The sequence below is a fragment of the Nicotiana sylvestris genome, chromosome 5 (assembly GCF_000393655.2).
Source record: "Nicotiana sylvestris chromosome 5, ASM39365v2, whole genome shotgun sequence".
NCBI lineage: Eukaryota > Viridiplantae > Streptophyta > Magnoliopsida > Solanales > Solanaceae > Nicotiana > Nicotiana sylvestris.
Window position 1 is genome coordinate 24,404,033 of NC_091061.1, and position 12,586 is coordinate 24,416,618.

Consider the following 12,586-nt stretch of genomic DNA (forward strand, 5'->3'; position numbering starts at 1 on the left):
TGTCAGTTGTGTACCTGATATTGGAAGCAAAAGAAAAGGAAGATCAGCAGAAATGCAGTAGCATACAACAACAACACCCAGCAACCAGTAACAACCAGCAACGAGAAACCAGTGAAAGATTTTAAAATAAAAAAAAATCCAGCAAACCAGTGAAGTAGTGGCAAACAACCAACCAAACTCAAGGAACTAATCAAACGAAAATCCAGAAACACCAACAACAATCAACAGGCAGAAACAAAGTGAATCTTTTTAGATTGAAAGACCAGTTAATGTTTAACCCTTAAATTCTGACCCCCTCTGTATATCCAGTGTATACAGATTGTATATCAGGTGTATACTACTCTCTCTTTCGAATCTCCTTCGAAATGTTTTCTCAATATTTAGCCAATCCCTTATCCCCTTTCAGTATTTTTCGGAATTCTCTCTCTATTTTTCGGAAGTCTCCCCCTTTTCTCAATATCCAGCCTCCCTATTTATTTCCCAACTTCCAGCATTTTAAAATTAAATCCCACTATCTTCTACTCATCCCCCTTTAATTTCTCACTACCTAATGTTTTGTCCTCCACTATACTAAACAATGTATTAATTCCCACTAACACATATCTTTCCCTTATTTAAATCACTTATTGCCCCACTACCGCATGCTTTGTCCCCCATTATATTAAACAATGTATAAATCCCCCACCATTATGTCTTGTCCCCCACTACGTATTATTTTTATATTATTTAAATATTATTTAATACTTAGTGGATAGAGCACTCATTAATTATTTTTAAAACTCCTTTCAAATCCCGAAAATGCCCTAGAAAATACTGAAATTACCATTCTACCCTTGAAAATACTGCAATTTACCATTCTACCCCCATCGGCTATATCCAATCCTCCTAAATCAATTAACCAAACTATAGCAGCTATATAACCAATTCCTAATCAAATTTCATCAACAAATAATCAACTTCTGCATAATAAACTTGCCAAATTAACAACATTCATGAATTACTAACAGAGTCAGATTCATATCAACAAACTTAACAGGACAAACAAGTAGATTTAAGTCACTAAACTCAACATCAGTTAAACTCAAACTAAATCAAATAACATCATAACAAAGATGAATGATTCAAACTAAATCAAAAACTAAAGACCAACACATAAACACTCACATTAAATCACTTGATGAAAAACTAACAAACTTCAAACAAAAAAAAATGAACCCGAATTAAATCTATCACATTCCTATATTAAAACTAAACAAGAACAAATGAATAAAAACAAACTGAAGAAATAATCAAGAAATGATAAACAACGAACAAGAAAAGAATCAAACATATACTGATTTCAGATCTAAGAATATCAAACAAAATACAGACAGAAATGAAACTTAAACCAACTAACCGGTTCGGAACAACGACGAACTCGAACGGAAACAAATCTGCCCGGAAACTTTGAAACCAAAATAACTCGAATCTGCCCGAAATTTTTGTATGTTTTCTGGTTGATTTTAGGTGATGAAGCTGGACGACGAAGATGACCAAGAACTCGACCACGAAGACGGCGATGAAACAGCGTGAAGCTGGTCGACGCAGCAGCGCTGCATGCTTGTCAATGGCGGACCACGGCAGTGTGGTCGACGGACTGCTATGCGTCGGGCGAGTGAGCTGTGGGAGGGAGGTGGTCGTCTGGTTTTTTCGGCGTGGCTGGGGATTGTTTGGAGGTGACAAACGACGTGAAGACGTTGAAGAAGAAGACGACACAGCAGTAAGGGGGGTCGTTTTTATGGCTAGACGTAGATGGGTCGTTTGGCAGAGTGGTCGAGAGCAGTGGGGTTCAGCCATGGGAGGGCAGCCATGGCGGCTTGGGACGAGGAGATGGAGATGCAGCAATGGCGGAGCTGGAAGGAGGGCAGTCATAGCAGTCGAGGTGGTGGTTATGGAGGACGATGAAGGAGCAGAAACTGGTGGTCGTGGGATGAGGGGTGAAGCAGCCACGTGGGAGAGGGTTGTTCACGGACATGTGAAGCATCCATGGACGTGGTCGTGGTGGGCATGAGGCTGGGGTGGTGACGACGTGAGGGGTCTGTTTGGACGTGAGGATGGAGGGGAAGGGGCAGCCATGGGAGGTGGGGCTTGGAGCAGGAGGAGAAAGAAGAAGAAGAGAGGGGGGCGGGTAGTTTAGTGTTTTAGGGTTTTGTTTTTGTGAAATAAAAGATAGGGAGATAGGGGTGTTGGGTCTTTGGGGTTATGGACTGGGTCGACCCGGTTTAAAATGAACCGGGTCGTAGGGGAAGGTTGGGTATCTTTGGGCCTGTGATTTAAAATTGAAGAAAAGGCCCAATCCGATTTCTTCTATTTTTGTTCTTTTCTATTTATTCAATTTCCTAAATAATAAAGCTAAAATGCTAAGATTAAATTACAAAAACCCAAAATTATCTAAAAATACTAATTAACTCCTAATAACAATTATCGCACATTTAAATAGCAATTAACGATAAAATCACATAATTTGGACGTTAAATGCTAAAATGCACCGTACATTATTTTTTATGATTTTTTTCATTTTGTAAAACAAATTTAGTTAAATATTAAATGCAAACGTGACATATTTTTATATTTTTATTAATTTAAACAAATAAACATGCACAGACAAAAATACAAATAATTATCCAAAATGCCATAAAATTCAAAAATTGCACACAAAAGAAAATTGTTTTATTTTGAATTTTTTGGGAGTAATTCTCATACAGGGCAAAAATCACGTGCTCACAGCTGCCCCTCTTTGTCTGAAAACACGAAGAGTTTTCGTGCAAAGATAAAGTGAGCCGATACGAGCGATTTTTGTCTGTTCGGGTACTCCGTGTGAAGCATTTTTTGAAAGATTTAACCGAACCTTTGCTTCGAAGGTTTCCTACATATCCCTGGCTAAAAGGGAATCAGGTTAATGTAGTTCGGGAAGTTTTGGTAGCTGGGACTACCATGGGACTGTAATTTTGCTGCTACTGCTGTTACATGATGTTACTACTGCTGTATGATGTTACTACTGCTTTACCGATCTCCTTGTTACACCATGCTAAAAAGAAAACAAGAAGCTAGGCTAGACTAAGGGTTACAAGATCTTATCTATGTTCAACTTGCTTTCTTGTCGGCTTATGTTTCTTCCTGACTTGACTTGTAGTCCTCTTTCTGATTTCTGAAATGGGATTCATGCTGGGGGTATTTTTGTTGTAACCCTCCGCATTACTGACTTCTGACTTGATCTTTGTCACACCTCCTTTTTCCGCCCCCGTAAGGGGTGAAGGAGTTTTTCCAATTAAAGGACAATCGAAACGGGATTAGTTTATTTATTTTAGAGTCGCCACTTGGAAGATTTAGGGTGTCTCAAGTCACCAATTTAATCCCGAATCGAGGAAAAAAATGACTCTGTATTACAGTCCGCGAACCAGAAATTCGGATAAGGAATTCTGTTAACCCGGGAGAAGGTGTTAGGCATTCCCGAGTTCCGTGGTTCTAGCACGGTCGCTCAACTGTCATATTCGGCTTGTTTATCTGATTTTATACAATTATGAGCTAATGTGCAAGTTTTAACTTTTAACCGCTTTCGTCATTATTTATATATTTTTTCAAGAATTGCAACATCATGGAAATACATCTCCAACCACGTCACATCAATGCACCCGTGGTTGTTGGCACATTTCAACTCTGTTGAGATTTGGATTTGGGTCACATAAATGTGCACCCGAGTTTTAAGAAAATTAAATTATTAAAAGGCGTGCCTAAAGCGACTAGCGTATCATTTACTTTGGGTAGGGCCGTGAAATTTTGCTAAACGGTCCATCCCGAAGTCTAAGCAATTTTAAAGCAAATATTTACCGAGGGCCCCACAATTTTGTATTTTTATTCGGTGAGGCTCATCTCATTCTTATTTTTTAAAGGAATTTGCAACGTCATGGACATGCATCTCGGACCACGTCACAATCAATGTACCCGTGATTAGAGACACATTTCGACTCCGTTGAGATTTGGATTTGGGTCACATAAATGTGCACCCGAGTTTAAGAATGTAATTTAATTAAATCGCGTCTAAAGAGTCTAACGCGTTATTATCTTTGGGGAAGGCAGTGAAATTCACTAAACAGTCCATCCCGAATTCTAAGTATTTATTATGACCAATTATTGAGGGCCCCGCAATTTGCATTTTTATTTGGCGAGGCTCGTCTCATTATTTTTTTTAAAAAAGGATAATCTTAGATGACTACATTTTTTATTTTTTCGTTATTCTCTAAAATAAATGAAGAAAATGTCCTACTTTATTTACATACTTTCGAGTTATTATAGTTAAATTTCGAAAGTGAGTCGTTTAAAGAGTTTACATGGGCAGCGCATAGAATGTTCTACATACAGACAATAAAAGAAAGAAAAGACTACATTAAACTACAATTTCAAATCTTTCTCATTTTTGCATTCATGTTTCGAGTAGCTTACAAGATGAACCAGTGTATCGTTTGTGTACCTGGTATTGTCAATACAAGAAGAAGAAGGTCAGCAAAGTAGTATGTAACACAGCAACATACAGCAGCAGAAAGCCCAACACAGTAGCTTCAACACCTCAATCCAGAAATCCCAGCAACACGTTGAAAACTAGTAAAAATGGAGAAGACAAATAGTGCGGAAATCTCTCTTTGTTTTTTCTTTCTAGATTTGAACTCTCTATGGTGTTCTTCCGCTCTCAATATTTCAGAAAATTTGGTTCTATCTTTTTTACTCTCTCCAAAATGAATTCTGTCCTTGTATATTCTGTGTATCCAGAGTGTATATGGCGTGTATACTACTCTCTCCGCCCCCTCTTTTTTTTCTTCTCTCTATCTAGTTTTTCCTATTTTTTCAACCCCATTATCCTAAATTTTCTCTTCTATTTATAGAAAAAAATTTCGAAATTTTCAGATTTGTTTTTTATTATTTTATTATTTTTTAATTAAAAGAAATCCCACTTACAAATTGCTTTTATTTTTTTAGAAAAAGAAATCCCTCCTTTATTTACTTTTACTTTTAAAATTCCAACTTTAATTATTTTTATCTTATTTAAAATCTCACGTTTTCTTTTTTTAAAAGAGAATCTCACTTTATTTAACTTTTCTTTAAAAAAACAAACCACTATCTTTTCTTTTTCTTTTAAAAATGTTACTTTCAATTACTTTAAATTTTTTAAATTTTCTGATATCTTTATATTTATTTTTTAATTCCAACCTTCTTTTACTTTTTAATTTTTTTAAAATTTCCACAAAACATTTTATTTTTTAAAATTTTCCACATTCTTTTACTTATTTTAAAAAGAGAATTCCACCTATTTTTACTTTTATATTTTTTTTTATTCAATACTTCCCTTTTTCTTATTTTTTAAATCATTCCCGAAATTATTATTTTTTAAAAAAAATAAATAAAATAAAATAAATATTTTCGGATTTTTTTTATATATATAAAAAAATATTAATAGTTATAATTTACCTTTTAATTTTTTTGGTATTTTTATCCTATAATAAAAGTGTAATAAAGCCAAAATAATAGTAGGTTAAAACCCCCTAAAATATTTACATAAAAGAAGTGATAAAAAATTAAATGTTGTCAAAAATTAGGTGTTCACAGCTGCTCCTCTTTGCTCGAAAACACGAAGAGCTTTCGGGCAAAGATAAAGTGAACAATGCGACTAATTTTTGATCATATCGTTATTCAAAAGAGGAAGAAAATAAAAAAGGTAAGGCGCAACTGAGTCCTGGTTTTGGACAGCCTACATATCCCTGGTTATAAGGGAATCAGGTCGCGTGTAGTTCAGAAAGTTTTGGTAGCTGGGACTACCATGGGATTGCGATGTTACTATTACTGCTGTTGCATGCTGTTACCACTGCTTTTCGATCTCCTTATTACATCATTGCTAGAAAGAAAACAAGAAGTTATACTAAGCTATGATCTATGAATTACAAAGATTTATTCTCGAGCTTGGTCATGTGATTGTTGTTGCCTTGTTGCTTTGTGTTTCCTCTGGTATTTCTTTACTTCTAGCTCGACTTGTGGTCTTCCTTCTGATTTCTGCTGGGGATTTTTGTTGTAACCCTCTGCTTTACTGACTTCAAACTTCAATGTATTCCCCTGTTCTGCAAGTGGGCTCCTGACTCTACCTTGACTTTTGAAAGATGACACAACCTTCATTCTCCAGGCGGGCTCCTGACTTCTTCAACAATCTTGGAATTTAACGCCCTCCATTCTCCAGGCGGGCTCCTGACTTTCATCAGCAACTTTGAAAATAAAATGCATTTGGCAATGATTTATGAAAATATATATTTTGTCAATATTTATACAAGCAGAACCACTCGGGTCGAATTAAATTAAATGTCCTTTTGAGGAAGGATTAAATTCAATATCATATTCGAGGGCGGATAGACCCATCATATCCTATTCGAGGGCGGACAGACCCATCATATCCTGTTCGAGGGCGGACAGACCCATCATGTCCTATTTGAGGGCGGACAGACCCATCATATCCTGTTCGAGGGCGGACAGACCCATCATATCCTATTCGAGGGCGGATGAACCCAAAATATCCTTTTCGAGGGCGGACAGACCAAAAAATATCCTATTCGAGGGCAGACGGACCCAAAATATCCTATTCGAGGGGGGATGAACCCAAAATATCCTTTTCGAGGGCGGATGAACCCAAAAATATCCTATTCGAGGGTGGATGAACCCAAAAATATCCTATTCGAGGGCGGACGAACCCAAAATATCCTATTCGAGAGCGGATGAACCCAAAATATCCTATTCGAGGGCGGATGCACCCAAAAATATTTTCGAGGGCGGATAGACCCATCATATCCTATTCGAGGGCGAATGAACCCAAAATATCCTATTCGAGGGCGGATGAACCCAAAATATCCTATTCGAGGGCGGATGAACCCAAAATATCCTATTCGAGGGCGGATGAACCCAAAATATCCTATTCGAGGGCGGATGAACCCAAAATATCCTATTCGAGGGCGGATGAATCCAAAATATCCTATTCGAGGGCGGATGAACCCAAAATATCCTATTCGAGGGAGGATGAACCCAAAATATCCTATTCGAGGGCGGATGAACCCAAAATATCCTATTCGAGGGCGGATGAACCCAAAATATCCTATTCGAGGGCGGATGAACCCAAAATATCCTATTCGAGTGCGGATGAACCCAAAATATCCTATTCGAGTGCGGATAGACCCAAAAATATCTTATTCGAGGGCGGATAGACCCATCATATCCTATTCGAGGGCGGGTAGACCCATCTTCAAAACTTGAAAGTTAAAGAGTGAATTGTATACCTCTATTATACGGGCGGGCTCTCGACTTCAAAACTTGAAATTGTCTTAAATTGTGCTGTCTTGCTATCTCTTAAAACTTAAATTGATTTCCTCGTTCCTCCGAGAAAAGTTTCGACAATGACAGAAAATTTTCTGCCCCAGTTTTGGTGCTTTTCCTTGTGGCATGTTTTTTCGCCATTAATAAGATTTCTTTTTCCTGCTTCAAATCAAAGAAAATTTGTTAGTTTTAAAACATGGTGAGTGGTCGTGCCACTCCTGTTGGGGATGGTTTTTCCCTTTCTCCCTTCCCCGCTCTGTGTTTCATTACGCTATCAAAACTTGCTGGGGATTATTTTGCTGGGGATGAATTTTTCTTTTCTTCCTTCCCCACTCTGTGTTGTCTGACCCTCTTGGAACTTGGTCGAAAATCTGTCGAGGATGCTCCTACATCTCGATGATCTGCTGGGGGCCCTCTTGGAATTAGGTCCACAATTTTCTCAACTGTTGTTTTCCTGTTTTTCTCCAACTTTCCTTGGAAATTTGGTCCTCTTGGGATCTAGACCCATTCATCATTTGGTCTTGCGACCAACTTCTTTTCGCTTTATAGCCTTATCTTTGGCCTGTCCTATTCGCATTTTGCTTTGTATCATTTTGGCAACTGGTAGTAAGCTCTGAAAATCCTTTTCAAAAACAAACTGTTGGGGAGGTAAAGTCTTTAAACCAAGAAATGAAAAAGTGATGATTTCAAAAAATAATAGAAAAAGAAGAAGTCTTTCTGAACAAATGCTGGGGAAAAGGAAAGAAAAGAACTTATCTGAATGATATAACCGATCCCAATGATCATGTCGCACATTCCGGATTAATCAACCCAGTCTATTTGTATCAATCAACCTTTCGGATGGCCTCATGTTGCTGGGGATAAACAGGCACTAACCTCTTTGCCAAATGCGGATCCTTTCCGCCAATCTTGTTTTGTCCCTTCATAGTGCCCTTCGAGGGGTTTTCACTAATAAGACTCTCTCGTTTCTCTCAACTCCCGTCGTCTTATGGTGCCTGTGAAGGTTTTCACCAATAAGACTCTCTCATTTTATTTTATTTTTCAGCTGGGGATTGGAGTGCTGCCGATATGACTCTCTCTGCTGGGGATTCTTTTCGACTATCAATTCATTTCCAGCTTATGATCCTCTTCTCTGCTGGGGATCAGAGTGTTATTCCCGACTTCCGTTTGCATGACTTGACACTTCTCGGATACTGATCGGGAGGTCTTTTTGGACATCAATAGGGATTTTTGTGTGGGGTTAAAAGAAAAGGCTATCAAAAATTCAAAAATAACTTTGATGGATGAAACATTACAACTCTTGGAATCAAACTTTCTTTCCAAAATTACAAACATAAACTTCTGCCCCAGTTTTTCTTGCTTGGGGATTTTTTTTTGTTACACTATGACCGAGCCGTGAGGCGCCTATGTATCCTTCTTTGAGGAATCAGGTCAAACGTAGTTCCCAATTCCTTTGTTTTTTTTTACTTTTCTTTTGTCTTTATTATCATTATTTTTTTTCTTCTCTTTTTCATTCATTTTCATTACTGATTCCAAAAAGAGAGGTATGAAAGAATAAATAAGGCTCAAAAGGGGAAGCAACGGTTAAAGTGTTTGGATAGAAGAAAGAATTGCCTCCGTCATTTCATTCTCCGATAAATGCTAAGTACAAACAAACAACAATTACAATTACAAGAAATCATACATAATATCTCTTAACTGCGTCAGAATTGATAGCCATGTCGACGCATTTCCCTTCGATATCTGTTAAACATAAAGCGTCATTGGACTTGATCTATTCAGATTGCGATAATCAACACACACCTAGATTTTTCCTCTTTATTTTTTTTTGCACTAGCACCACATTAGCCAACCAATCAGGATATCGAGCGACCCGAATAACCTTCGTATTCAGCTGTTTGGTTACTTCTTCCTTAATCTTCACACTCATGTCGGTTTTGAACTTCCTCAATTTTGCTTGACGGGAGGAAATGTCGGGTCAGTGGGCAATTTGTGAACCACTAGATTGGTGCTTAAACCCGGCATGTCGTCGTATGACCATGCAAAACGTTTTTGAATTCAATAAGTGCTTTGATTAGTTCTTCCCTGATGTTTGGTTCAATGTGGACGCTTATCTTAGCTTCCCTGATATCATCCGCATCCCCTAGATTGACGGCTTCCATGTCATTTGAGTTGGGCTTTTTTTTTCTTTTTTTTTCAAATTGGCTCAACTCTCTGTTAATTTCTTTGAAGGCTTCATCCTCATCGTATTCCGACTTATCATCACAATCTTGTACTGTAAGTTCGAAATCAGATTGATTTTTTTTAGACTAGGTTGAAGATCCGTCGTGCATGTCATGTCATTAGAACCAGTATAAAGAGAACTGTTCAGAAGAGAAAAGGAAGAAGAAAAATTAAAACAAAATAAGGAATGAAGAAAAAAAACTTTCACTTTATTAAAATACTGGATAGCAAGGTTTCACACTTTGGCGAGCACAAAAAGAAATCTGGATTACAACCCTGGAATAATCCAGACAACAAGAAAGAAAATCAGAGCCCATTACCAAGACTCCCTTCGTATAGGAAGAGGAGTAGCAATTAAATTGTTGATTTTTGCTTTCAGCCCCACAAACTGTACATTTGCCCCACTGGACCCTTTTCCCAACACCATAACTGGCTTGTCATCTACCTTTTCCAACTATACCACCGCTTTTCCACTGGTCGACTTTTCTTTTAAACCGGCACGGATCATCATCACTGTTTGTGAGGGTTTCTTTAGCTCCCCTCCTTCGTGCACTAGCTCGATCATGTGGGTTTCATGGTGTGCCGGCAACGGGTTCTGATTGATGTTGGGTACCTCTGGTGTCTGAACCTCAATCTTGTTGGTGTCAATAAGATTTTGCACTGCATGTTTCAACTTCCAACACTTCTCGGTATCATGTCCGGGAGCCCCCGAACAATACTCACAGCTTACCGAGTGGTCCATATTTTTGGGAAAGGGATTTGGCAATCTGGCCTCAACAGGACTCAACAAGCCTAACTGCCTTAATTTGTGGAACAAGGCAGTATAAGTTTCTCCCAACTCAGTGAATGTTCTCTGTATTCTTTCATTTCTGAAAGCCTGATTTCCCCGAAAACCTGCCCCTGAAGAGTTCCTTTAGGCCCTTGGCGGCGGATAGGTGTTTTGTGTAGGTGGGTATGTGTTTTGGGGAGCCGGTGCGCGCCATTGTGGGCAAGCCGGAGGCTGAGCGTATGTCTGGGCATGGTGTACGGAGAAGTGTGGTTCTTGTGGCGGGTAGTAAGGTTGTGGAGGATAATTTGGAGTGTGAGGGTAGTTTGGGTGATGGGGTCTGGGTTGGTATCGAGGGGAAGGATCTCTCGATCTGGACCAGTTGCCTGCCTCTATTGTCGCGACCCCTTCTCTCTTTTTCTTTCCAAGCGCACCTCCCGTGCCGCTCTGAATGGCGTGAGTCGTTGCCTTGATTGCCGAGTAACTCAGGATTTTATTGAACTTAAGTCCCTCTTCTATCATAACTCCCATTTTCACTACTTCATTGAAGGATTTGACAACTGACGTCACCAAGTGACCAAAGTACCTTGGCTCTAGAGTTTGCAGAAAATAGTCCACCATTTTGTTTTCCTTCATGGGAGGATCAACTCTGGCTGCTTGTTCTCTCCACCGGAACCCAAATTCCCGGAAGCTCTCCCCGGGCTTCTTCTCAAACTTTAGCAATGTGATACGGTCAGGGACTATCTCAAGGTTGTACTGGAAGTGTCCTGCAAAAGCCTATGCTATATCGTCCCAGGTGTACCACCTGCTCGGATCTTGTCAGTGCTGACCCACTTAGGCTTTGGCCAAAGTAAGCTATCAGCAGCTCGTTTTTGCCACCAGCTCCCCTCATCTTGCTACAAAAACCCTTTAGATGTGTCACACGATCGCCATGCCCTTTGTATAAATCGAACTTGGGCATCTTGAACCCCGCCGGCAATTGCACGTCAGGGAAAAGGCATAGATCCTTGTAGGCCACGCTGACCTGGTGGCCTAACCCGTGCATGTTCCTGAAGGATTGCTCCAGGCTTTTGACCTTTCGAATCACCTCCTCATGTTCTGTGTTCTTAACCGGTTTCTCAGCTTCCTCTGGGATCCCAAATTGGGGTGTATATGTGTATGGCTCAGGAGCTTTAAAAGTGGGTTCAGGAGAAAAATATTGGGTGTTGTGAATTTGGAACAGTGGTTCACTAGACGATCTTTGTAATGTGGTTGGGGGAGGTGCCACAAAGACAGGAACATTTGGTAGTGAAGGGTTCTGATTGGGTGGCGGAGCTTGGGGATCATAGGCATCTCTCCCCTGATAGTAGTGGTGGCTTGGGAAGCTTGTTGAAGGGCCTAGGGAAGGGTATTCTGGCGTGTGTCCCGGTGGGGGAGTAGGAGTGACGAGTGGTTCGGGCCCTTTTTGTACCTTAGCCATGGCTAGCTGCATTTCATTCATTTCCAATCTCATTTTTTCTATATTGGCCATCGCCTCTTTTAGCTTCTGATTGGCTGTCTTTTCCGACTCAACGCTGTTGTCTGACCCAGTCATGCTTTCTGGTATAGGACCTTTCGATCTTGTTTGATAATGGTATGGTGCCAGTACGCTCTAACAAACTAACTGGTATTGATTGGAAAAACAACAAATTTGTCAGTGTTAGAGTCTTAACAGATATTGTAATTGCACGTTGGGGGATGCAATGTTCTTAGGCAGTTAACCATTTCTAACATGCTTTTGCTCTGACCGCATGCATCATTCCGGCTTATTTTATTTGTGCCTCTTTCGAGTGTTTCAGGGACCTCTCTTTTCTTCTTCTCTTTTTTTTTTCTTTTCCTCTCTCTCTCTCTCTCTCTCTCTCTCTTTTCTTTTTTAGCGGTGGTCGAACCTTATGTAGATTGCCTATGTACCCCGCATGAATCAGACCTTGCGTAGTTCGGACCAATAAAAGATAAATAATAATAAAACATTTTATTTTTATTTTTATTTTTTTTCAATTTTCATAATAAAACAAACTTGATTATAAAAGTTTAAAAACTGACCATACTAACAGACTTTGACAAAAGACAACAAACGGACTCGAAAATCAAATAACTCGCATACTGTAATCAAAGAATTACAAACTCAAAAACAAACAGCCAGATTCCTTCCCCTATATGCCAATTTTAACCAAATGGTTGTTTTTCAGACGTGGCCCC

At 39.2% G+C, this 12,586-nt stretch overlaps 1 protein-coding gene across 1 annotated transcript; it reads right to left on the reverse strand.

Moving 5' to 3' along the window:
• Positions 1 to 11,114: 11,114 nt before the first annotated feature.
• On the reverse strand, positions 11,115 to 11,942 carry LOC138868393 (uncharacterized). Its single transcript, XM_070145944.1, has one exon. It carries the CDS (start codon positions 11,940 to 11,942, stop codon positions 11,115 to 11,117), a length of 828 nt encoding a protein of 275 aa, XP_070002045.1.
• Between the last annotated feature and the right edge of the window lie 644 nt (positions 11,943 to 12,586).